General features: G+C 40.0%; 1 protein-coding gene across 2 annotated transcripts; it reads right to left on the bottom strand.

The window, feature by feature from the left end:
• Positions 1–341: 341 nt before the first annotated feature.
• LOC118114484 (pikachurin) lies at positions 342–26,457 on the bottom strand. 2 transcript variants are annotated; one of them, XM_035164919.2, is made up of 25 exons: positions 25,876–26,457; positions 20,488–20,597; positions 19,140–19,226; positions 18,327–18,353; positions 17,991–18,108; positions 17,747–17,882; positions 14,152–14,318; positions 10,082–10,194; positions 9,680–9,927; positions 8,467–8,654; positions 8,270–8,370; positions 8,084–8,184; positions 7,796–7,940; positions 7,236–7,425; positions 6,699–6,824; positions 6,005–6,248; positions 5,799–5,910; positions 5,130–5,246; positions 4,853–5,033; positions 4,398–4,421; positions 4,102–4,180; positions 3,749–3,892; positions 3,144–3,227; positions 2,399–2,502; positions 342–2,298 (listed from the first exon to the last, which is right to left on the bottom strand). In XM_035164919.2, exons 1-25 carry the CDS (start codon positions 25,979–25,981, stop codon positions 2,147–2,149), a joined length of 3,204 nt encoding a protein of 1,067 aa, XP_035020810.2. In that variant the 5' UTR covers positions 25,982–26,457; the 3' UTR covers positions 342–2,146. The 2 variants fall into 2 exon arrangements, with proteins under 2 accessions (XP_035020810.2, XP_035020811.2); XM_035164920.2 differs by lacking the exon at positions 4,398–4,421.
• Between the last annotated feature and the right edge of the window lie 859 nt (positions 26,458–27,316).

Raw genomic sequence — 27,316 nt, forward strand, 5'->3', positions numbered from 1 at the left:
ACTCAACTCCACTACTTGATATGCAGATTTCTATTTTAAATAGTCATTGTTGGTCTGCAGCAAAATCATTCCCTTGTTGACTTTTAAGCATATTGCTGAGAATAAAGTTATTTTATTGCTCACTAAAGACCTTGAAAAATGTCAGTGTTATTAAAGGTCAGTGACTCAAACGACCATATATGCCCACAGTAGAAGGGCAGAAAGCTCAATGGAATTTGCTTATTTGCTTATGAAGCCAAATTCTCCCGACTTCACCTTATACGTGTCATATATTTTTACAATGTATTATAAACTGAGCCATTTGAATTGAGCCCATCTCCTGAAAATAAAGAAGACGACTATTCATGTAGAAGCATTTAATTGTCTGTTTGGTTAGTTTGGTTTATATGCAGAGTTGTTGACAGGTTTCTGTAACCGTGTTACCATTAAAAAAAGTAAACCTCGCTTGCATTGATTGATTTTTGCAAAACCAGTTCAACATTATTTAACTTGCTTCATGTATTTCATCATCTTGCAATGGGAAGTGGCTGTAAATAACAAATGGTGGCACCTTGATAGCTAATTAAAATTTTTCTGGGGATTTTAAGGCTTGATGTTTTTTTAGTGCTCCTGTTTGTTCGTCCTGATTCAGCTGCTCCCAGGTCAGTTCTTTGCACAAATCTGGATCATCTGGCTTCACTAAGTAACAAAGTTGGCAACAATCATGAACCTAGAAACGTAAAGCTTTAAATGGAGCTTCAGAAAACATGTGCTGACAACACAGACGTAACATCAACGTGTTCCTATTCTAGTTACTGTTTCATCACATACATACAGTCAAGATGTGATACAGCCAATCACCCTGTGGTGGATCACTCAGTGCGTATCGTGTTCATTCACACTCCTGTCACATGGTGCTTTTCATTGAATTAACCTCTTTTCAAATTTTGTATACATTTGTTGAAAATGCTTCAGGCCATAAAAAGCCATTTGTCTGTCTTCACATGACTTTAAGTAAATCAATATATAAAAATGGTTGATTTATAACAGAATTTATGACGAATTCAAACTTTAAACAAGTGAAACTAGCAATTTTCTTACTATAAATATTCATAAAATACACTGTACGGATGGGCCGTGTGCAGACAGACCCTTTTAAAGGGTAAAACTTAGGCATGGGATAGCAATAAACAGACAATCTTGCACTGAGGCATTGAAATGTTCAAAGACGAGCAATGATCTGTTTCCTCTGGTGTGAAAACAAGAGATACAAAGCTCAGTGCGGTTTTCTATCAAATACCAGCAGCAGACTTGTGTCACGCACACGTTCTCCAGGATTTTGGCTGCTTCACCGTGTCAACACCAGACTTTCATGTGACTAGCATCTGAGAGTTCCAAAAAAAGCAGCACGTCAACTAAAAGAAAGTAAAAAGAAACAACTGTTGTGCAGCTGATACACCCCCTCCTCCAAAACTAGCAACCTTTAAAAACCTGACATCAATCAAGACTTTAGAAAATGGTCGTCTACAGACTGATAATACATCACGAACAAGAACACAAATGCACAACAAAAACAAAAGAAATCCTCTAGGGCCAAAACCAAAATCCTCTACAAAGCAGTTTATCTCTGCTCGCTGCTCTAGGTCGGGTTCATGGAAAACTTGTGATGACTCTTGATCCCTCGAATCTCTTGGTTCTTCCAGCAATCAAATAAGGATTTACAGTGAAAAGAAAAGAAAAAAGAAGGTAAGTATTGGAATCATCCCATGAAAAATGTCCTTCAAAAGGTTTTTCAAAGACCCACATTACACACAACGCTAAGAAATATCTCTCCTTTCACAGAGTACTTGTGCTTTGTAATATCCTCTGGTTGTTGTTATTTTTGTGCTGCTGTCAAGTGTCCAAACTGGTTTTTAGAGCAATTCATCAAGTTGTTAATGCTAAAGCGAAACGTCGGTTTGGAAACTTTGCACACAGCAGCCACTTAAATGGCTCTTGTGACTCAAAGTAGCATAGCTGTTTTTCCACTATAAGTCTATTTGGGGGGGTTTATCCAAAAAATGTATATTGTTTTCACTTGTTTGGTGCTGGCAGAGTTTGAAGAAGACGAATCAGCTGATGGACGTGCTGCGCTGGAGAGGGACTTTTCGTCTGCCGGGGCTATTTTCTAGTTAGAGCAGGTGTTGATGTTCTTGCCGTCGGCAGCGTCCTCCACCAGCGCTAAGTGATAATCGGTGGAGAGGGTGAAGTGGGACACGCAGCCCACCAAGCCGCCCATGTACTGTCTGTTTGTGTGCAGAGCTATTTCCTTCATGCCACCTTCAGAAGGAGAACACAGAGACAACAGACATTAGAGTGAAGAGAACACACAGAAGCACAGGTGAAAACATCGTGCGACAATATCTTGAGCTTCACCCACCAACATATAAGGGTCCGTTGATGTTGAGTTGTCTCATCTTGCCGGGTGACCTCCCCGTCTTCGCTCCGTAGTCATCGACTGTCAGTTTCCCTGACTGGCCGTCCCTGCGGAGAGAAGTGACGGTGAAGATGAAACCCATTTGTAAACCTGAGAAACAGTTCAAAGTCTTTTTTTACAGTGATTACCTTTTCTGCTTTCACCAAGTAATTAAAGGAATTAATTTTTCCATGTGGACAGACTATTAACATGCCTCTGCAGAAGATTACCAAATAACCTTTCCTTCAAGCCGCACCAATCAATACTTTTATGGATTAGTGCAGATCAAATTACTGATCAAATTACTATCTGGGAGGTGCAAGGGGTTCATCATTGGGAGGAAAGCACAAGTAATTAGAACTAAACTCGGTTTCCCTCAGCTCTGCAGAGAATTCGAACATCCTTCAAGTCTGTGATTTTTTTGTTGCTTTTTTCACTTCTCTAATTGCTACGTCTAAAAAAGATGCTAATATTGCTCCATATGTGTTTAATGTTTAAATGTCCATATCAATCTATAACATTATAATATTTCAGAGTTCTGTGGTATCATCAGACCAGTTGGCGCTACCAGGGGCGCTATCAACGGTCAGAGACCAGAAATGCCTTGACCCAATTGGATAGATAGACCTACACAATGGATGTAGTTTTAATGATCACAACGAAAGAGAAACATTTGATGGGATTTCTTCCTTCATTTTTTAGAGCTTACCTCACAGCTTTGACTCGGTGCCACTTCCCATCGGTAAAGGTCCCGTTGACAACGATGTTAGCTGCACCACTGCCCAGGTTATAACTGGAACAACATATACAAAGAGTTTAGCTGGTTACACTGGAGTTAATGATGCTGCCTAGATGAATCCTGGTTCTTTAACTGGTTTTATCCACTCTGACTTTGAGTGCTTTTGTTCCCCTCTCCACTTTGGTGGGACCAGTGTCTGCCCCTTTTCCCCCAGCTTTTTTATTCACTGTTCATTTCAAGAATACAGTTAAAATGTCAAATATCACGTTGAAGTAAGTCAGGGGAGGATTTTCAATTTTTGCATCTCGAGAATGAAGTCCAAATGTTAAGAAAAAGGATGAAATACTATTTTTAGAATGAAGATGAAATATCTAAAATGATAGCTGTAATACATTAATAATATAAATCGTATTCCTTTATTCTTAACCTTGACGTTACCGACCTCACAGAATTAAAAAAATATATTTCTTTCCTTATTGGACTTTATTCTCAAAATGGATATTATATATTTTCTCTTATGTTTAGCCCAAATACTCTCCTGTACTAGTAATTATGAGTAGTTATTTAACAAATACCTGAAGATTAGAGCACCGTCCTGAAGCCCCATAGACAGGAAGTCACTGTTGGGTCTCATTGGACTGTCTCCTCGCCACATCAACAGGCCGTCCTGGACTGTGCTCTTAAAACGAATGAAAAGGTTGGTCCTGGATCCCGAGGCCCTGAAAAGAAGAAAAGTTTACATGTGAACTAATACAAGCCGGTAAGTTAGATTACAGCATGAACACCTTTACTGCGGCTGTAAGAAACATTACTCATCATTAGTGTGTAGTAATAGAAAGTTTATGTTTTAAGATTTCAAATTAGAACCTATCTACTGTAAAAGACACCAGGTTTGTCAGTTTTATTTAGTAAAGGTTGTAAAACTGACCTTTTAAGGATATCTCTGTTATCGTAAGTCAGGTAACTCCGCCCAATGAACTGTGGGATCTCAATGGCTTCAGTCACAGCTGTGCAGAGAAAACACTGCATGTACTTCATACCATCACAAGGTGGCAGCATCATCATGTCATGTTATCATCTACTGGCTACAGCTAAGCAACAACACGAACTACAGTATGAATGAATACAGAGGGAAATACACATATTCTCAAAGATAATGTCAAAAGTTAAGATGATTCTGTGGTTTATTTATTCTTTTTATTAAATTCATCCAAGAAAACTTACTGTTCAAACAGTAATTCCCACACTCTGTTCAGTGAAAGCATTAAAAACACAGAAGGCATAAATAGGTTTAAGGGATTACAACGTCCAATGGAGTATTTCACATGAAATTACATGATAATGGAGAGAAAAGTCATTTAATCCACGAGAAGAGGAAAGATTTCCTCACATTGTTAAAGCCATTAATTCTGCACAAACAAAAACATTAATTTCTGTAAAATAGTTTCTAAAAAAGACAGTTTATTCCACTCATTAAAGCACATGGTAACTCTCACTGTTATGAATAACCTGATTAGATTTTTGCTGTTCTCAAGTCCCAATGCAATGAACTGTGAAATGCTCTGTGAATGAATAAAGTCCCATCAACCTTTGGGATGTGCTGGTCTATAAAACATAATTGATTAAATAACCTGCTTAAAATTCATATAGGAATGATTGTGTTCCCTTGTGCAACTGACCTTTCTGGCAGTGCCTGCCATCGTAGCCTAAGGGGCAGTCACACTCGTATCCATCCCACTTCGGTCTGCAGGTTCCTCCGTTGGCACAGGGACTTTCCACACAGGGGTGTGCAGAATTCGCTACGTTAACACCACCAGCAGTAGCAGTTGTTATTGGGATGGTTCGATCATTGAGTATCAGCTGGGGAGGAAGATTAAGATGAAGTGAGACATGGTGTAAAAACTCCAAAAGACTCTTGTCAGAGATAAAATATTTATGGATTATACATAACACTACCTTCTGAATGATTCCAGAGAAGGGCTTGATTACACCTGCCGTCCTCTTGGTTTTATCATATTCTGGAACTCCTCCAATAAAGAGAGGGGAGCTGCAGTTGATCTGAGTAAAAGCTCCCTGAAGAGAAAGATTAATTATCACAACTGTTCATAAATAATCTAGTTGTGCCATATAAATCATTATATTAATGAATATTTGTGCAATTCAGGTGAGGGTTTGCCAATATAATACATTTATATAATTCACACTCCTTGGGTACTTTAAACTTGTATAAGATGCTGGAAAAAACAAATCACATGTAACAGAGGTTGATTTTTACCTTTATATGTCATTTGAATTTGATGTAAAAACTGCTTTTTATTCTGTGAGGTTACTTCATTATGTTTAATAACTGAAATGATGTTTTTGAAGTTGAATCAGCCTGATATTTATCTCTGGAGTCAGAGAGCCAAACCAAACCAGGGCTACAATTAAATATTACACATTCACAAGGTGACTTCAGTGGTACACCCATATTGCTTTGCTTCTTCTATAAGTGTTAGTAAACAGCCATCTGCAAATACTAGTGTGTGAGTCCTCCATTGCAGAGGTTATTTTAAGATTTTCTGCCCTCTTGTGGTGAAAAATTACACAAACCAGCTTTATGCAACAGGTATAGAGGCTAAATACCTCAGCAATTCCTTCCCTTGGCCTCTGGCTGTCCACCTGAAGGATACCACTCTTCGCTGTGCGAGACACCCTCAGCTCATGCCATGTGTCCAGACTGATCTGCTCCTCACTCCTGTAGCACAGGTCATCACATTCAGTTTGAAACATCTAGTTAAGGAATAAGAATGTAGAATGCACAATAGAAAAGTAGGAGATCTGTCCAGCACCTTATGACTGCTCCTCCAGAGCCGCAGTCAAATCGGAACTCCACGTATCGGTCCACCATGTTTATAGCCAGGAAGTCTCCGCTGCCTGCGTCATCACTGTACAGCAGCATCCCGTCCGGCATCGATGGTCGGAACGTGATCTCGAACTCCATGAAGGACAGATAACTCTGAGAGGATTGGGGCCAGGGGATGACAACGTACGAAAACACCGTCTCATTGAAGAGTGGCGAGGACAGTGAGAAACCTGATGAGTTTGACAAGAGGACAAAAGAAAACAACAGGCGGGAGGGTAAAAAGGATTTGAGCCATATTGTAATAAAAAAGATTAAGAGTGAAGAGGAGGAGAAGTTGATGAGAGAAGAAGAAAATGCAAGAAAAGACGTAGGATCAAGAAGTAGGATGAAAAGAAAGTGGAAGGTTATATTTTCGAAAAGCTGGTTTGACATTTAATTAGTCCTTCAGCGCCTCGATATAAGAAATAATAATCCTCATCTCAACCAATTTTCTTTATATAGCACTTAACTGTTCAGCAATTACCTTAAAAGGTCTGTGTGACAGTTTATGACTGCCACTGGGTAAGATCCAACCACAGGGACTTCACTTACTGCATTTGACGCTACAATCCATCTGTAAACAAGACAAATGTCTGTTCTGTGTGTAGGTTTGACAAAAAGGGAAACCGGAGTTGACTCACTCTCTTCACAAAGTGCTCCCCTGAAGCCGAGTGGGCACAGGCAGATGTAGCCGTCAGCGCGGTTTGGGAAGCAGACGCCGCCGTTAGTGCAGCTGACCAGGTCACACACGCTGTCGCTGCACTCACCTGGTGCAGAGCAGGAAGGGGATGAGAGGTGATTAGGGCAGACTCAGCATTTATCTGTCTATATCTATACCAATGACTGTATGAAAAGATGGACGACTTGATAGATCCCCACAAAATGAGGCCAAAAGCTGTAGCGTAGGATTATACCCTGCCTCTGCCATGTTAGTGGCATGGGACATGGACCAAAGAAAAAAAAGTCAAAATAAAGTTTCCTAAATGTGGTTTCTGCAGGCATCGGCAGATTATCTCAAAATGCCCTTGGTGCAAATTGTAAATCATTATAACAGAGCCTTTAAAACAATTATTAAACTACCCAACTGAACACAAAAGCCTAAGAGAACCAGCGCACTATGAGTAATATGGATAAGAACTCCACGCCACTGGCAGCAGCCAAAGACAAACAACACTCACTTATATCAGCTCCACTCAGAGCTCTACCCAGAGGCCACGGCCTGATGTCTGTGGCCTTGTTGTTGATGCTCAGACTCTGAATGCAGCCGACAAAGCCACGATTGGTCCCCGTCGCCCTGACCAGCCAATAAGCACTCGGGGATCCCCCCAAATACAGCGGGGAGCGGAAAGTGATCTTTGTGTACTGGCCCTGAAACAGCAAGAGAAACACACAGCACCCTTTAGTACTGTAAACACACTCCTCAGTACTTCTGATGATCTGATCCCTGGAAAGCCAATTGTGAGTAATAGATAACATATCCTTTGTTGTTATTAACACTAACAGGAGAGGGGAACCTCATCAATATTGGTTCATTAGTAATCAGAATGTAATGATCTCTAAATCAATATTTAAACTTATACAAAAGGTATAGAAATACCAGTATTGTTTAGCTCACTTATAAGATAATTTAATGCAATGCACGCTTTGCATTATCTACCACAGCCTACTGTTTATATATCTGACAACTTACCGAACATGAAACATTTGATAGTATATTTTCTGTATGTGTTATTGTTACCTGTGAGCGTCCAGATATTGGGGTGTCGTTGTCCATACGGAGCCAGCCGCTCATGCCGTCTCTGAACACAGTGACCGTGTGCCACTGACCAACAACAATACGACTCTCACTGATTATCTGGGCTGCTCCGGTGCCACAGTTAAACCTGTACACACAAAAATCAAAGGCAATCAAGCCCTTCGAGTGGTAAGATGTGATCTAAATGCAGTCCATTTATGTAACAGCATTACACTGAAGTGTTTCTTTCCTTTTCCTTGGCTACAAGATGTGAGTCACTCTCCTCCTCACCTGTAGTGAAGTTTGCCTCGTACCAAGGCCAAAGAGGTAAAGTCTCCTCTGCCCTGTTCGTTCTCTCCGCAGTACAGCAGCAAGCCATCCTCGGAGTCTGTCTGCACCACACACACGCTGTTTCAAATACATGTTTCACCACTGTCAAGTTGAACATAATTGTGTAAAAGCAGCACACTATCTTACCTTGAACTCCAAAGTGATCTGAAAGGTCTGGTAAGAGTTTTTTAAGGGTTCAAAGGTGATGTGAGAGTAGCCATGGAACCTGGGAAAGTTCACTGACACCACTGAAGAAGAAGAACAAAAGATACAATCATAATATATTTATGAGCTGATGGAAATAGGTGCAACATTTTTTTTCAACTCAACCACAATTCCCTCACCCTCAGAGCAAGCGTCTCCTCTTCGTCCGAGGTTACAGTGGCAGCGAGAACCTCCACTGTCATAATCACTGAGACAGAAGCTGTCGGGGGGGCACACGGTGTCATCGCAGGTCAGGTCGTACACACGGGGCACGTCACCCTTCCAAGGGGACATGGTCGGTATGGTGGTGGTGGTCGGCAACGTGATGCTAAGGTGGATTCAAACAAGAAGATAAGGAGAATGCATTTGGGCCTCTCATCAACACGCAGATGGCATTTTATTTTTTATTGTTACAAACTCCTTGCAAAGAGCAGATTTTCAAAATTCGGGTTAATGGGAAACAGTGACGTCACAGCTTACTTCAAACATGCCCACTGTTGAAAATGTGCCAAAAACTACAAAGATGGCGGCTATATACCGGTTGCTCTACGTTTGGTTACCACTGCTAGCATCTATATCAAAATTTGCAGCTAAATTTAACATTGCTGCACTACACTACCGGCGTTTCCTGGCGTCTGCCGCAGCGGATATTACTTGGACCGTTAATGTAGACATTATCGCCACCTACTGGCCCAGCATGCTTGTTTGAGCATTTGTAGTAATGCTCTTCCGTCTGGAAAGGGACATTTTGTAAAAGGAACTTGATGTGGATGGAAGGTTTTTTTTTAATGGGGAAAATATCCACTCAAAAAAGTATCCTCAGTAGTGCCTTTGTGTTCAATCTCAGTGGTTAAGTTAATAACACGTTCATTGTATTTATACACGTACCTTTTCTACCTCAGGAAAGAAAAACATGGCAAAAAGCTACATATTCACCCAAATGAGCGATGGCAAATTAGGCAAGCTTCTATTTGCCCCTGTTAATGACATGATGTACATCACAGTCAGGCAGACTGACAGCTCAAATTGATGTGATATTTCACTGCAGAAAATCATCATCCTCATCATATAATTAAGTGAAAGAGCATGAAAAAGAAAATGTGGATGGCCTTTTGTAGAAAGCCGGAAGAGTCAGCAATCTAGCAATCAAGGAGCCAGAGGAAAACCAACAAGACGTGTATTTGTTAAGATAAAAAAGAACTTCTTGATAAACCTGTTTGTCTCTATCTGCAAACTTTGCTTATGAAAGGCATCACCTTCTCCAGTTACTGATGCCCATTACCATTAACTGTACGTCACCAGCAAAGTAAAGCTTACAAAGGGAAAGCCAGAGACTTGTGGGGTACATCTTACCTGGTGGTGGTCAGTGGGGCAGTGGTTGTGGTGTCGAGGATGGTACTGGGCTCTGAGGTGGTGTAGAAGATCAGATCTGTGAAGTCTGGGAAAACTGGCGCGGCGGTGGTGGAAACTGGTGGGGCGGTAACGTTGGGAGGAGCGATGGTGTTCATGCGGTAAACAACGTTTCGACCAGATGGCGTACCAGAGCGTGAGCGGAGCTGGGATTTCCTGTTGTCTGCATCCATATCTGGGAATGGCTTTAACTAAGGGGAGTAAAGAAATGAAAGAATAAGATAAATAGGAGTATTTTTTGTATTATGTGTGTCAGTGTCTGTGGTCAGCAGCTACTATGACTTCTTTGAGAGCCAAAATAAACTTGAAATTTCAATTATTACCATCCCACCCGTAAAGACCCACCTCCTCGATAAAGATGTCGTAATCAGAGTCATCTACGTCAAAGCCATCGTCATCTTTGTTCCCGGGATCTGTGATGTACCGGCCATAATCACCACTGCCAACGTCTGACGCACCTGTTAAGAATGACAGTGGTGGTTATTACATGGCTATTATTACAAACAGTGAAAGGACACGAGTGGTGACGTTGAAATGGCTGGATGTTCATATACAAGTCATGAGTTAAAAACAGTTAATGCAGGTCAGAGAATGACACCATTAGAAAACAAGAAGCTGAGGGAGTGACGGTGCAAACGTACTGTAAAGTCCAAATTTAGTTCATATTGTTTTTGCAGCATGGATAAACCAGTGAATTCAGTTTTTAGGACCATAGACCAGGTAAGTATCTTCTGCAGAGCTCAAGACTATCACAACATTAACAGCTGTCATAAACTGTTAACCTCACGATGTAAAGTGCCTGGATGTTGTGATTTGGCGCTGTACAAAGAAAGTTACATTGAATTGAATTAAAGACATTGTGGTTGCTCTGTCAAAGCCGAGCACTTGTATCCAGCTCATCAAATATGTCCTAATTTTCAATTTCTTTTCCGTTTTTTACCGGATTATCTGTTTAAGTGGCAACTGGCGGGCAAACACTGATCCTCAATGGTAAGACACATCTTTGATTTCACGCAAATACTACGAGACCATCAGTATCCAGGTTTGGACTTTTTCCTCCATTTGCAATTATCACCATCCATGTATCACAATGATATTTCGGTCCCAGTTGAATAATGGCGACGTTGTATGGGACCTAGACAACAAGCAATAATGACTGAGTCACTGAAGTAGGTGTTGAAGAACAATGGCGGACTCTTGGGTAAATGTTTTCTTATAACGAATGATGATGGAGGGGCAAATGTGACCATACTTTATGATGATGATGATGATGATGATACATTAGACAATAATAACACAGTTCCTCAATAGGTCTTTTTCACAGGAGACATTTTGACATGCCAGTGTAGATAATGAGTGGGACTCTTGACTACAGCAGTTACCAGGAACTCCTGGGCCTGTGCTACGGTGACAATAGTCAACATGTCTGCTGTGATGAAGGCCTGTGAGTCTACCTGGGAGTCTTCCTGTTCGCCTGAACCCAGGCTGCTGCACCACATACTGAAAGGTGTCTCCTCTGTACAGACCTCCGCCATAGGAAGCTCATTGTGTACAAAGACAAAGCCAGACAGTGAATACGACTGAAACCAACTGCTAAAACTCATGTTTTCAACATAAACTTGATATTTTACAGTTTAAATGTAAACATTATTATATATTATTTTGAATAAAAGAGAATATTTTTTTTATGTCAAATGTAAACAGGAACACACATCTTTTCTGCATTGTTAACTCTGTAAAAATGTGTTATGTTTAAATTTAAGATTTAAGTTTAAGACTTGTTATGTCTTTGGCAAACATGAGCCTATACAGATATGTCTGTGCAAGGCTCATATCTGCCACAATTATTGGCCAACAAATATATCAGTTAGGCTCTATTAGTTATTAGTGTATTTTTCACAGTGTCCACACTAATCATAAGGATTAATGTAGTAAAAATATAATAGGCTACATTTTAATTCAGCTGCTTTCACTAAACCCAGAGTCCTCCTTACCTCATTGTGTTGTTATACATTTAGTAGTTTTTGAACAATGTCATATAATATGTATAGTACACATTGTTGTATATTTCTCATTGATGTAATGATATATTTTCTCTAAGTCTAAGATGTTTAAGAATTCGACACAAAACAATGTACATGTTCAATGTAACACCTCTCTGCCCATTCACCTTATCCTCAGGACGCATAATCTTATCTTACATAACAGCATCCCCTCCCTTCTGTCTCCTCACCACTCCACCTCCTTATCTATCTTAATTCTACAGTATCATGCAATGATGTAAAGTGATATCTACCTATACACATTTCTTTTATCAAATATCTTGTGGAAATTTGACCTTTAATATTAAATTGATGCCACGATTTAAAGTGCTAATTTGTGCTGCCTAATAACATTAAATCCTGAGTACTAAGTGCTAGCATACAGGGAGGCGGGGGTCACCCAAAAAGAAGAAGAAAAGAATCCCCCCACAAACTAATCTACTGTTGTGTAACAATCCCCCTCAATCCATACCACACTGTTTCTTAGAAGAAACACACACACACACACACACACACACACACACACACACACACACACACACACACGCACACATGCACACACGCACACATGCACACACGCACATGCTCTCACAGAGAGCAACAACAAGAAAAGTATGTCAGTCAGTCATTCAACACCCACCCCCGCTGTTCACTCAAGAAGCGGTGCATTGTGTGCCTGCATGCAAGTAGTGTGTGTGATTGTGTGTGTGTGTAAGTGTGTCTGTGCGTGTGTGTGCGTGTGTGTGCGTGCATTCATCAGGGGTGTGGATGGGCAGAGAAGGGGTCTGGCATCCTGTCCTTAATCCTGTCTGATGAGACTCGAACGTAACCCGCTTTTATCCCCTGCTGAGAAACCACGCTCCTCTATCTCTTGGTTTCTGTCCGTCTGTCTCCCTGGGTCTCTCTGACTCGCTCGATTTATCTTGTTTCATGAAACTTTCAATGATTATTCTCAGCTTCTTTCATATTACCTCTCCCCCTGTCCGACTTTCTAGCTGAGCTTCTGTCTCTCTCTGAGGTAACGTAGCGTCTGAAGCAGTGTGGCCTGAATGTGTTTCTGTAAAATGACGGTTAACTTAAAATAATCATATATTGTCACACTGCTAAAGCCTGATATGCAAAACAATCATACACACACACACCAATGATGTTTTGCCTCATTAGGTCCAGGCTTCGTTCCCCATGAGGTCTACTGGTCCTGACATGTCAATGTTTATGCAGGAAAAGGTCCCAAAGCGATGATGGAAATGAGTACACACACACACACACACACAAATCTGTATGCACGCTGATTGAATATCATGGCCCTCAATCCATTATGACATCGCTAATACTGCATGTTTTTGTGTCTGTGTAATACACCTGTGTGTGTGTGTGTGTTTTAATATCAATCAGTCCTGACCGTCCCCCTCCCCCACACACCACCAGCAGCTGACTACATCAAAATAATAAAGTAAATGACTCTGTTGCTCTGTATCTCCGTCAATCCAGAGCAACAGCCAGAAAACCCACTGCCACACTAACAGCCGCTGTCCTACATTCAAGCGAACACTGAGAGACCAACTGTCCAACTGTGCACAGTTTGTATGAGTTAGAACTCTGTAGTGTTTATCTTATTCATGCTCATTCATGTTTTACTTGGATGTCAACATGATCTTCACACTATGATTTGAAGAGGTTTTGTGAACCTTGCACAGACATTTCTATTCCTCTGTAAAACACTCTAATTGCCACGTTTGAATGGTGCTATTAAGATAAAGTTCCCTTGCTTTGCTCTGTCATGACACCTTTATAATAGCAAAAATATGCTTCAGTTCCAAACTGAAAATAATCAGCCTCATGTTTTCATTTAGGTAGGTACAAAATATGTTGATAGAAAAAAGTATATTAGTAATATAATAATAAATATAAACTCTATTTTAATAGCACCTTTCAAAACACAGTTACAAGGTGAAATACAAGTTCAAAAGTTCAAAATTAAAGGGAAATAATAGGATGCAAACAAAGAGGCAAACAAAAAGATAAAATAACTGTCGGTAGTTTGTGTCTGTGTTTCTTCGTTACGGCTGCTGCCGCCGCTCTGACTGAGAGAAAGTTCGATAGAAACTTTGACACAGTTTAAAACTTCTCTTCTTCATGTTGGGGGAAAAAGGAAGTGGCTGTCTCCACAGTAACACTCGGGTTTATACATTGTGGTTGAACAGGGTAAATGTTTTATTGTGATTTCCTTCTGGATATTTTTGTAATGCTGCTCTGTTTAGATCTGAGTGGGTGTATTGCTGAAAGTAAACTTTGTTTTTCAGATGTGATGGAAACCAGACTAACGAGGGGCCTGAGACGAAGCTCTCATCACAAAACAAAGCATTTTCTTACCTAGAGTGCGCACGGGGCTGTTGATGCTGCTGGGTGGGCTAAGTCCATGCACGTTGACGGCCCTGACAACAAACTGGTACTCCGTCTCCGGTATTAACCCCTTCAGAACCATCGAGTTAGTCTCAATGGGCTCACGAATATATGTCCACTCCGTGTCCATTTCTGGCCTGAGGAGAAAAGGGCATGCATCAAAATACAAAAACAAAATAAAATGGATCATTATACATGTAAATAACTTCAAGTTCATTCAATGCTGTGTCCGTCGAGGTTTTGAAATAAGTTTTCTTTTTAGGGGAAATGCTTTGTTTGTTTTGTTGTTGTTTTGTGTCAGCGAAAATGGAACTGATAACCACCTAACCAGTGGTATACCTACTCTCACTGTTTGTAGTTTGATAGATAACGTGGCATTTTAAGGGTAATAATATAATTTGTCTTCCATATTCCTTCATATCTGTTGTAATTGACTTAAATGTCATTCCATACCGTCTTTGTGAGGTCTAAAAAGGTCTCAACTTAAAATTGTAAAAACCTACAGAATCTAAGAGTTGCTATGTTTTAAATTTTATGTTTTCTACATTGGTGGTTTTTAGTTGATTCGTTCCGCCAAAATCACAAGAAAGAAACAGCTTCAAAATAATTGTATTGAGGATGATGAGATGTTTTTGTTAAGGATGGATGTTTTGTTCCTCCCGCTGTTCCATGGAACTGAACATGTGCAGGGAACTGATTGCAGAGGAAACAATTACTCAAAGTTGTAGCTCTGAATAATTCACATAAAAATACTGATAACTTCAAACAAAACAAAACAAGCAATTAACTGATAAGTTTTAGTTTTCTCTGTGTTACTATTTTTGGGGCCCTTTAAGCCTGAAAGCATTTTGCTAAATAAGTAAAGCAAAAACTAGAAATTATGAACTCCTGATCTTATATTTTTGGGGGATATCATCTCCAGCTGCTGTGTTTGTGTGCTGAATCCGGCCGCCTGCAGCCACAGCTATCCGCTGAATAGAGTCGTCTTCGTCACCGCTCAATGTCTCTCTTCAGCAGGACCTCTTTTGATGTGAGAGGAGAAAGATCTGCCGATGAGATGGCTCTTTTGTGTGGAAAATGCCCCCACAAGCAAAAACAGACACTTATTCCTGTCTGCTCTGCCGTAGTAAGTGACAGTGTCCCTCTGCCTCTGCCTCTCTCTCCTTCCTCAGTCACAGGGTGTTAACTTTACACCATGAAGGCAATAGTACTTTGTTTTTAATGCTTTTATTATTATTATTATCTTATTATTACATATTTTTTGTTCTTAAAAAAGACAAAACTGTGGCAGCATTTTAAAATTCAATCTACCAATTTTATCAAATCATTAGATGACTCCAGGCCAATTATTTCTGAACTCAACTTCCTCGACGTCGCAGCCTGAGGACTTGTTGAGACATTGGAGGATTGTGTGTGTGAAGTGTTGATGTGTTTGAGGCTGGACATGACCAGACAGAGGCTGGCATTCTTTCTGTCTTATGTCCCAACTGACCCTCGTGTCAAAATACACACGGTGACACTGAACAGACCAGCAAGGACCTCACGGAATTCTCTGTAAAAGAGAGCTGTGGATTCTGTATTGCAGAAATGTAACAATGGGAGGTTGCAGAGAGTCTGTTTAGGTATAGGCTACATGTGCAGCTATCTAAATATATATAAATAAACTCAGATAGAAGCAGAACAAAAGTTTAGTTTAAGTCTCTTAGTGTGATGCTTCATACTGTTTGATTATGTTGTGTCAATAAAGCACTCCTCCGTATTGTGTTCAGAAATTAAAAATCCATTAGCTATCATATCTATATTCCTGTCTGTATATATTAATTATTTAGTTTATGAATGGCAATGTGCATCATTTAAAGTTATTACATAAAAATTTTAGCATTAACCCTAACATCTGACAAGCATTTCCACAAATAAATCTGGTTTGACCTGTTCGGATGGTGTGTTACAAACTCGACGTCCAACAGGTGATAGTAAGTTAAAAATATGTCTTAAAAATAAGATGCAGAAAACAACAAATATAACAGGCCCCGTGAGAGTCAGGGAAGTGCAACATATCCATCACAATTTATAATTTATTACAGCAACATGTTGTGATTGACTGGCCCACCTACCCAAGGATGCCCGGGGATGTAGGAAACTGGTCAATGAAAGAGAGAATGAAATAAATTGCAGATGTTCATCTTCAGCAGGACAATCCAAAACAAAGAATGTTTTAATGTCAAGCAGTGCACCTCATAATAGAAATCGCAACTCGCTCCAATCGACTATCTTTCAAAAGAATCCACTCTAGATTGGTGACTACCCAAGACTGTTGGTTCACATGACATACAGATGACGTTTTTTGTCACATTAAATGTTTGTTGACGGATTTTAGTCTTTTGTAAAGCAGGGTGAAGCACTGTATATAGAATATATGTGTCTCCTGTTGAATTCCACAGTTCCTATTAAATTCAAACCATTATTATGCTGTTAATGGTTAAAAAGCCTGACTCATATTCTGCAACTGAACAAACAGTTCAGCACTTTGGAAAATTAAAAGATCGAAATCAATTTCACACCTGTTTAACAACCAGGGAGTCACTCAGCTCTGTTAACCTGGTTTTCAGGCCTACCAGCATCTCTAAAGCTCACAGATTCGCATGTTAATTCTAGTTTAAAACCACAACTTATTGTTTTTACATAAAGGGCTGGAAAATAGAACAATATTTATAATTAGTGCAGGAAATCTTTCAGCATTAGGAATATAACAAAAGTCCAATATGTATTGATAAGATGATATCTTAACATTATTGTGAGCCATATCATCCCGTCCTATTTTTATATTTCACTCTGCGTAGAGCTTCAACTAATGAGAGCTGGAGTTTAATCACTGAGCTTCAGAGGTGCTGGTGGGTGGATTCTGTTGCCTTCAGTCTGAACCAGGGGAGCTGCTTCCGCCCGCTGCTGGTTCCAGCTGCACATTTACCTCACAGGCCTGGGAGTGGTATTGATCTTCTTATCGAACGCTCAGCGAGAAAATGAATCTCAAAGTATTGCTTTGAGATACCATTATTTCAATGGCCGTACCATTACATCTAAAGTCTTGTGCATCATTTTTGTAATTTCTTAACATTTACTTTAGAAGTCTTGAAATCTTGACTATAATTTGGGGCCTGGCCCTTGCTGTTGATAATGGACCCATCAAGTGATCTGAGTTGTGATCATGTTTATCATTAGACCAGTGTTGAGGGGAGAAGCTCTCAAATTGCCCTCTTTCAGAAAGCTTATCAATTAAAAGGATGAACAGGAAGCAGACAAAACCAATCAGCTTTTTTACTTTTCCTCGCAAACCGATCAATGGAACACGGCTTCTCACTCCAGGCGTTTTACTCCATGACGTGACCACTTCAGGTTTTAAATGGTTTTAACTTTTGTATGTTGTGGATAGTGTATGATCAAATATATGTCCCTGTGAGTGTGTGTGTGTGTGTGTCTGTGCACCGACATAAACACGGTGCCGATGAGTTTGATGAGGCTTCATTAATTTGTTTTTCTGAAGGTTGATTAATAATTTTTAACTGACCTGATATAAGCCACCAGGAAGTGAAGGACAGGTGCGCTTCCTTCACTCTCTCCTTGCTGCCATGACAACGCCAGCTCCGTGTCAGATACAGCCATGACAACAGGCTGAGTAGGGGGAGACGGGCGCATGCACATTTCTAACGGGGTTGAGATCAATTATATTCATTGACAGGTTATTAATGAAACTGTGGTAGTAATAATAGCATCATTTGTATAATGGATTCCTACTACTCACATATTCTTACCATGTGAGGCGGTGCTGATGTCTCTGGGCATGCTGGGTCTGCCCTCCCCGGCCCAGCCGTACGCTCCAACACTGACTCTGTACTTAGTGTTCACCTTCAGGTTACCGATGTCCACGTCCTAGAAGTCCATTAATATGGAGGAATCGGAGAAGAGATTCAGATAGACAAGGAAAAACAAGCAAGAACAAATCAAGGAAGATAGGAAGAAAAAGAAATATGATAAAATAAACATACTGGAAGTGGAAGGTATGTCAAATCTATCTAGAAAATGTTTACTGTGATATATGAAAACAGTGACAGGGTCAACTTCACTGAAAATGTTTAAATGATACTTACAAAACTGGCCTGTCCATCAAATTGGCCCTTTGAGAAAAGAAGAGCAGAGGTGTCCATCAATGTTTTAGCACCACAGCACAGATGTGGTCATAACTTACATCTCAGGTCAGATGTGGTCAGTGAGTTTTGATTGAAACTGAGATATTAAGGATATTGTAAACAAAATATAATATAAATATTCATCAAATATTAAAAGTTAAGCATCCAGCTATTATGTTATATTAACATAATAGCTGGATGCTTAACAAATTCCATTAACAAAATCAATCACCCATTACCTTGTATAGAAGTAATTAGAAACATGTAACTAAAAGACGTAAGGATAGTGCATGTGCTGAATGTGGGATGAACTTAAAATGAATTGCGGTGATTATTTTTGTCATAAAAAGGCAACATGTCAACCAAAGCAATATGATTCAATACTTTTTGGACAACAGAGATCTATGGAGGATATAACGAATATAACGAATCAGGCTTTAGATACACACACAAATCTTTTTATAACATCATTGTTGGTTTTGGTCTTTTCATTGGATTTGTTGCCAATAAGAAACATTAAGAATATGGCCTAACTCATCTACTACATATTTGTTATTTTACGTTTGTTTTTTTCAAGGAAATATTGCTTCTGAGGTTCTGATAAATCAGCACTGCAAAGGATTTTCTTGACTATAACAGCTGAAATTTCCCTCACTGTCCAAACTGGATGTTAGAGGCACATTAGAGTTTTCTTAAATTTCAAAGCAGGTTCACTATTCATGTGGACGTGTCATCCAGAGAAAAGCACAGTTAAAAGCCTCTATATTCACTCACAGTGGTCAGCATGTCCAAGCTGAGAGGCACCTCCATCAAAGATGCTGAATCCGATGGATTTCCGTTCCTTATCTCATTGTAGAAGACCTAAAAACATATCCACACATACAAACACTTATCAGATTCTTTTTGTTCCAGTAAAATCATTGCCGCTTTTTTGGCAGTGTTGGCTTTGATATGTATCCATAACTGTTGAATCTGTTTCGTTGGCTCAAGGAACCTTCTCCTTTCCTTCAGTCACTGTCTAAACACGGCGTCATCAGGAGGAAATACTGTGAGGAAACATATTTTTTAATGAACTTCCAGAGTGACGGGCTAAATGAACGCACGTTTATCTGTGAGTCGTGGGGAAGCTAGGTAGCTGACTAATCCTCTTAGTGTAGACATATGGTCAAAAGCATCACACACACACTCACACACACACACACATAAAACCCACACTTGATCCACACTTTGTTAATGGTTGACTCAAAACAACACTGGAGGGAAGGATGGAGGGAAGGAAGGAAGGAAGGAAGGAAGGAAGGAAGGAAGGAAGGAAGGAAGGAACTGGGTTGTAATTTTGGGTTACATCTCTGGGTATAAATAAATCAAATGTGTCAGAATGGAAAAAGAAGAAAGTTAATTCCACTCCACTTATCGCACAATGAAATGTAAAAACTACCACAGCCAACTGTCAAATAAAAAAATGTAATCAAATAAAATACTGTCTTGGAACATTAGTATTCGTAGGTAAGTGCAGCTCGCTAAGGGTGAAACACAACAAGGGTTTGAGTCCACATGTTTCCAGACTAGGTTGCCTCTGAAAAAAAAGGCCAGATTTGGCCATGAAAAGGTTACATCAAAACACCAGAAATTTCAAAATGCCAATCTAGCCCTCAAGGTCTACTTCCTGGACTTTGACTTTGAAGAGCACTTTAAAAGCAGAACAAATATGGGCACCACCTACACCGGTGGCTCGCAGAGGGAAATGAACATTCCTTCAGAAAATTTGATGGTTTACCCGTTTAGCCTCCTTTCTATGAAGGAGAGGTCTTAAAAGCAACATGGAGTGACATGCCTTTTAGCCGGCTACTTATCTTTTTTTATAAGTTTTGAAGCGATTTCTTTGAATTTTTCCGGGGAAAAAAAATTCTCTCGATTTCAAGAAACATGGAAATGGCTATATAATATATATACCTATGTTGGAATTAAATTGTGGGTTAAACCTCCACCATAGACCATTTTTTTCACTGGCATTAATGTCATATTAAAGGTTATAGGTGGTGAGTGATGATTGCTCAGTCTCAGATGCTCATAATTTTCACTGAATCATTAATTCATGTAAAATCCCAACTTGGGATAATACCTTGTATCCAGTGATGGTGCTCACGTGTCGCCGGGGCATCTTCCATCGTACACTGAAGGCTGTGCAGTTGATTGTCTCCAGCTGGATGTCCAATGGAGGACTCAGACGATCTGGTTCATACAAACAGAAAGAATTTGTCAGGAGATCAAGGAAGGAACAAGCGATGTACAATAGGAAACATGCAAGTGTCATAGTGATCAGGCAGCGTTTTTAAACTTTTTAATTTGATGTATTGGCTTTAGTTTATATTGAAACAGGCAAAATGACAGCAGTCAGCTCTTTTCTACAAAATAAGCTCTGCATGGAGCGAAGGATTTAGCTGCTAAGCCCGTCAGGTATTTCCTGGTGGAGGAGACCAAAACGGAGCTAAAATTAGGGCAAATATCGGTTTCTCATTCACCAGGTGGCCAGAAACATGACATAGGTTAAATGAAGGGAAGCTACAGTATAGAGATATACTCCATATAGAGAGAGATAGAAGTGTTACTTCCTGATGTCACTTCACCTGACATATATTTGTGGATTAATTTGATCATCTTTCCCTTTTGGAATTCTGGTTAAAGCTGAGATGTTGCCAAACAGATTCTTTTGGTTTTGCTTTAACACCAAACCCTCCATCGTGCTGGTCACCTCTCCTCTCATCGCTTGATAAAGACTCCACAGTCTGTGAGGAGACTGCTGTTGCATGGAAGTACCAAATGTTTCTATGCCTAATTATTGACAACTCGTATTTTAAGAATGTATTTATAGATTTATATTTGATGAACACGGGTACTACCACAAATATGCTCAAACTAATCACATGGATTTTATGTATATTACTAAATGTAATAGACAGTGGGTAATTTATGTAATTGGCATGTGCCACCTTTGTTGAATGCTATCGTTTATCCACAGCTGTTTAACTAACATGCTCGCCATTGACGCTATGTTGATTTTGTGTTTCCAGCTTTTATCCAGTGTCCAAAAAAGTGTTAATGTAGGTTTAATAAAGGTAAACCTTTTGAAGAATCTAGCAAAAATAACCAATCATATTTTGAACATAAACCTACACTGTATTTCACCGGAGTCTCTCTAAAGGGGCAAACAAGAAACCACTTGAGATGACATAACCTTTAGCCTCATGCACTGGTTCATAATATCAACTAACTCTGACTTCAGATGTCATTATTTTCATGGTGCGAGTGATCAAAACCGGGCTGATTCTGTGGCACTTGAGGAGATTGTATTCCAGCGCTGAGCCCAGGTCTGAAAATCCTTCAGGAGGCTCTTATGGAAGCAAGAAAGAGAAATGACATCATCGGTGCCCCTGAAATATGCATTACCAGGCTTTAATGGAGAAGCATGAGCCCACAAGAGCCCTCAGAGCCTCATAGACATACACTTTATGTCATAATAGGTACACATGTGGATGATTGCTACATTCAGACCATTAAAAAGCTCTTCAAAACGATTGTGTATTTTAAATTACACTTATTTATATAATTACTTAATATGAGATTTAAGAGTAGATTTTCTTACGACCTTAAATATATGTAGGTTATCTGCAATTTAATTTGATGTTAATAGTTATATTAATCAGAGATTTGCAGTAAGTTTAGTTCAAAAGCCAAATATTGGTGATGAGTTCTTTCTCTAAGTGACAAAAGGACATCACTGGTTTACACTGACATGGAGATCACACACAACTACATATAGAAGAGCAGAACTCAGAGATCTGAAATGTCATGTAGCTCCTGCACTACTCTTTTCCACTTTTTTTTTTTTTCCCTCTCCTCTTTATTTCTTGTGACTCCCGGATTCAATAAGCCAGCCTCGCACCTGTGCTGTCCTCCTCACTCCTCTCCTGTTGACATCCCTCCTCCTGTCTCGTGCCCTTCTCCCTGTTCTTCCATCGGAGCAGATAATTCAATATGTCAGCTGAATTCCCTGATCATCCATGTCTCCCCAGGGGAGTGGCCCAGCGAGCGTACGGGTGAGAACTCACAGAATTATTGCGGCTAGAAGGAGAGGGGGGCTTCTTCAAATCATATTCTATGGACTTCAACATACAGCAGCTTACAGTAGTGCAAGATATGTGTGGGTACAAATTTTAATAGTCAAAAGCCTGGAGTTAAATTGTTATCTGTAATCAATATGAAACCTGATAAGCTTAACATAAACCCCTGGACCTGGTGGATTATGTGAGGTCGGTAAGAGATTGGGTATCGATCCTGGTGCCTCCTCTGGGGGCCTCTTGCTGTGGCTAATGAAGCTGTTCTTGAGCTAACGGCTTCGTTTGATTGGCACTAGCCTGTAGTTGGTCATTCGGACACTTTTTTGAAATAAAAATAAGATATAGAATTTGTTATTTTGGAAGAACTGGACAACATATGAATTGTGAAGGTAGAATAACACAACCTTACAAACCAGTTGGTAAGATGTCATTCAGAAAGACTCTTTGAACTCACTGATGTACGTTCAAGTGTTCATTTTCTCAGTATGTTTGATTTTAAATATCTATGTGATGCTATAAAAACCGGGTGAAATATCACAATTGAAAGCTAAGACTGACTGACGGTTGTATTGACTGGACCTCGATACCGAGGCTCTACTCCACGATCACAATTGTGTCGAAAGTGTAAGATGGTAGCACATGTATCGAGGTTATTTCAGCTTCAGCAGGAAGTTTGGACGTCTACATATGTAACAGTTGTGGATATCTAAATTTAGAGTGCTTGTCACATCAATATGAAGTGTCAGCATGGTGATGCGTTGTGTTTCCTCTTCCCCCACCTCTAATGTCTCTTTGGTGTTCTTTCACTTTGGCACGTATGAGCAGTGTCGAGAGACAGCAAGCCGCCAAGTACATAGACCACATGGGTTGCTAGCACCAAATGGTCTCAGCAGCGATATTCACAACTATGGTCCTGAGGGGAAAAACTGGATTTTTTTCGGTCACAACCTGATTTTGTAACCCTATTAAAAGATTTACTGCTTTGATATATATGATTGACAGTTGGTTTGATAACAGATAAAGGCTGTCGACCAGGAGAAGGGGACAGCTTTTGTCATGTCGGACTAGTGTCCCGAGGCAGAACGTACCAGTGTAAACTCGATTCATATTGAAGGAAAGATTAGTTGCTCAATTCTGGTCGGTGCTACAACTCACACAGACCAGGAGACTGAATCTAGTGATATTCACCACCCTGTGTGAACATAGGTGAGGGTCAGAACAAAGACTCATCAATACATCAACAACTGCCAATATGACCGCAGCTTCTACTTGGGAAACCACAAAGAACCAGAAGCTCCACATTTACAGCTCCCTTGAGACAGATGAGGTCAGGTCTCCTCGCACTCAGGCTTTGAGGTCCTGACATTTGTCAACTTGAGTTGCTTATCATGTCACTGTACACTAAAGATCACTGTTCAGTGGGACCAAAAAGCCCATAATGCCGTGAAAAAGCACACTATTGATAAAGCATCAGGCAGCAGGAACATCTCATATGTCACATCCTACACATAGGCCTTTTCAAAATGGACAAAACATGTGGCGTCTTTATGACAGATAAGGTAATGTGGTGGATATCATTTTAAAACTACCAATTATACTCTTTAAATCTAAGGTGGAAGCACTGTTCAAATAATAACTCAACTAATACTGATATTGGAGACTAATACCAATATCTGTATGTGACATTTTAATTTGTATTTTAATTAATCATGCAAATAACTTTGAGATATGTACTGATAGGGACATTTTGCATTTCCACTTAAACTTGTCAGCGTGCTCCCTTATAGACAAACTATAGAATAAACACTTCTAACAATTCCGCAATACATCTAACAATCTTTGTCATACTTTAATTCGTCATTACTTATTGGCTGTGTAAATATAAAGTCTTTTGTTTTTTTCATTATACTGGTTTCTGTTGAGATTTCATTGCTTCTGCCACATTTATACAAACCCTTGTTCTCACTTGATCTCAACAATAATCCAGTCTCAAATTCAAATATCTGGTTGTTTGTGAACAGGCCACGTATTCTATCAGTCTGATTCTAAATCTCCGCCATCGAGAAGTGCTGCTCTTTCCAGGTCTGAGTCATCCGAAATTGAATCAGCACAAAGACGCGTGCTGTTGTGCTGCTCTCCAGCACGGCTTTGGGAATAACACACAAACACTGCATCTGAAAGGATAATCTGTTGTTACATTTTCATTGCCTCTTCATTCCAACGCTTTCACCTAATAAAGTTGTGTGTATTGAGTGTGAGGCGATGGGAGAAGATAATGTAAAAGGCATTTTGTCATTCGTTAGAAACTTCTAGATAAGATATACAGGACATTATTATAAGTGTAAAATGAAAAAAGTAGGACCATCTTCCATTTAAACCAGTTTTGTTATCTGATGTTTCATTGAGATGTCAAACCCTGTTTACATTCCCCTCCTCCCTCAGAATGAGGCAGAAATACCTCCAAACAAACAATAAAAAATAAAAAACACACAAATGTCACTGGCAGTCATGGAGACAGAACTGAAGCCGTGCTCGGTGTGGCAGTCTCGACTGCAGTGAGTTTTCTGTGCTGACAGACAGACGTAATAGTCTGCTTGTGAATGGCCTGTAGGTCCAAAAAGAGTGAGGGAGGGAGAATTCTATCAGACAGTCAGAGAGCGAGAGTGACAGCAAGAGAAAACGGAGAGTAAAGAAAGAGAGGAGGGAAAGAAACTGGGGAGACAAAGAAGTGTTCAGAAGATAACAAAGAGATATAGAGACAGGGAAGGATGCAGAGGGGTAGAGGAAGAAAAGACTCTGTGGAAATGACAGAATCAACAGAGGTTTTCTGCCAAAAGGAACATGTTGGAAAGTTTGAGGATGGGAGGACTATTGGCTTTAATTTTCTTAAAATTCTTTAACAATACGCAGGAAATAAATATGGAAATAAAAGCTCTTTTTAAATGTCACAAAGAATTAATCATTTCCTTGTCCTTTAAGTCATAAGTTCAAGTGTTTCAACTACAGCTTACATGAATAAATGCTGTTTGCTTACTATGGCTAAGATGCAGTGTAGTGATGCTCATCATTGAGGTGGAAATGGACAAAGTAACATGATGCACGATGTGTTTTGTTATAGAAAAATAACTTTTATGTTGACAATTAGCCTTAATTGTTATAAAGTAACACTTAAGAAGTTGGTAAAAGTCACAAATAATATCAGTTTTATTGTGAAGTGTTGTTGCAATTTGATGTTTCACCTAATAATTCAAATGGGAAGTTTTAAAAACAAGAAAAATATTTCATTAACACATAAAGATACACACACACAAGTTTCAACATAGATTTCAAATGTTCATTGATTATAATTAATATTATTCTACATTCTATTATCTGGCTTTAGTTGAACTTACCAGCTCTCCGAACATTGGATCTCCTAGCACAAAGGCAAACGCTGGCTGTGCATATTGCGAAGAGAAGTAAGTAAAGAAGATTCCTTTCTTTACATGTAGACTCCATGTCTTCTTCAGATCGAAAGTTTAACAACGGTCAAATGTTCATTTTACAACACATTCAAACGCGCCTGGAACTGTCAATGGAACTGATTCCTTTGCTGTTCAAAAACAAAAAGTTATCACTGTTAGAAAAGCCGGTCTTTCATCCAAATATTTGACCGCAAACAGCAACTTCGGGGCGGGCAAGAAGTGCCCGAGAGGAAAGGGCAGCTACGGCGTGACACTGATGAGATTACGGTCTGCAAAAGATCAGTGGGTTGGACACGTTAACGCACGGACAGACAGACACGGCTCCCCCGGCGCTGACACACGACGGCGAGGGGTTGTCCCGACGATCCGCGCGTAATGCGCAACGACTAACGCAACTGAACGGTGGGCACCGTCATTTTTTTTACGCACGAATCTCGCTTTCGTTGTCACGCTACGGTTTCTGCGTCTTAGACAGCAGCTGAGGTGGACAGCGAAGTGCAGGAACGTGGGGCCATTTAGAGCTAAGAGGATAATGAGCGTCTAATCCCGGCACTGGACACAGATGGAGAGCATGTCTTGACGCAGGAGCAGTGGAGCTGCTGGAGCAACAGACACTCCATGTTGATACTGTGTGTGTGTGTGTGTGCGTGTGATTGACTGTTTGTGGGCACAACAATGATCAAAAGGGCAAAACAATGAATGCATTAATCCATGTTGGCCAAGCTGCTGTGAACTCATTAACAACTGTCCGGCTGATTATTTAGTGTGGCGGTAACCTGGGAAAAAAAGGGATTTGTGTGTATGTGTGTGTGTGTGTGTGTGTGGTAAACTCAAAATGTGCGTGTATGCATGAGTTTGAGAGAGAGAGTATACGGGCTATCAAGCAGGATCGCTTCAAGGGACTTTGGGGGCTCTGGGTAAAAGAAAACTGATTTATTATAGTTATATATAATTTTAATCAAAATTATAAACAAAGGTCATACTGTGCATAGACATACATAATAGTAACCTAGTAAAGTTTAAATGCAAATCATAGACTGTAGATAAAGATGGACGACATGATGGCTCCCAAACAGTGAAGCAAAGGCATCTCAATCTCCACCTTATGGCTGGCTGCAGTACAGGTCATAAATCCCACCTCCTTGTGGGTGGGACGTGAGCCAGACGAAAAAGTAAAAATACAGGTCAAATCCTTTTTTCACAATGATTGTTATTTGAAGTGTTAATTTTCCCACCAAGTTTGATTTTAATTATATTCTGCAAAAACGGGGCGACACATCATGACTGACGCCTGATTGGTCAAGCGCTTGTATCGGTGGGACCTCGCTCCATCACTTATTTGCTACTGTGCAGGCTCTGGCCCCAAATG

The sequence above is a fragment of the Hippoglossus stenolepis genome, chromosome 9, assembly GCF_022539355.2.
Source record: "Hippoglossus stenolepis isolate QCI-W04-F060 chromosome 9, HSTE1.2, whole genome shotgun sequence".
NCBI lineage: Eukaryota > Metazoa > Chordata > Actinopteri > Pleuronectiformes > Pleuronectidae > Hippoglossus > Hippoglossus stenolepis.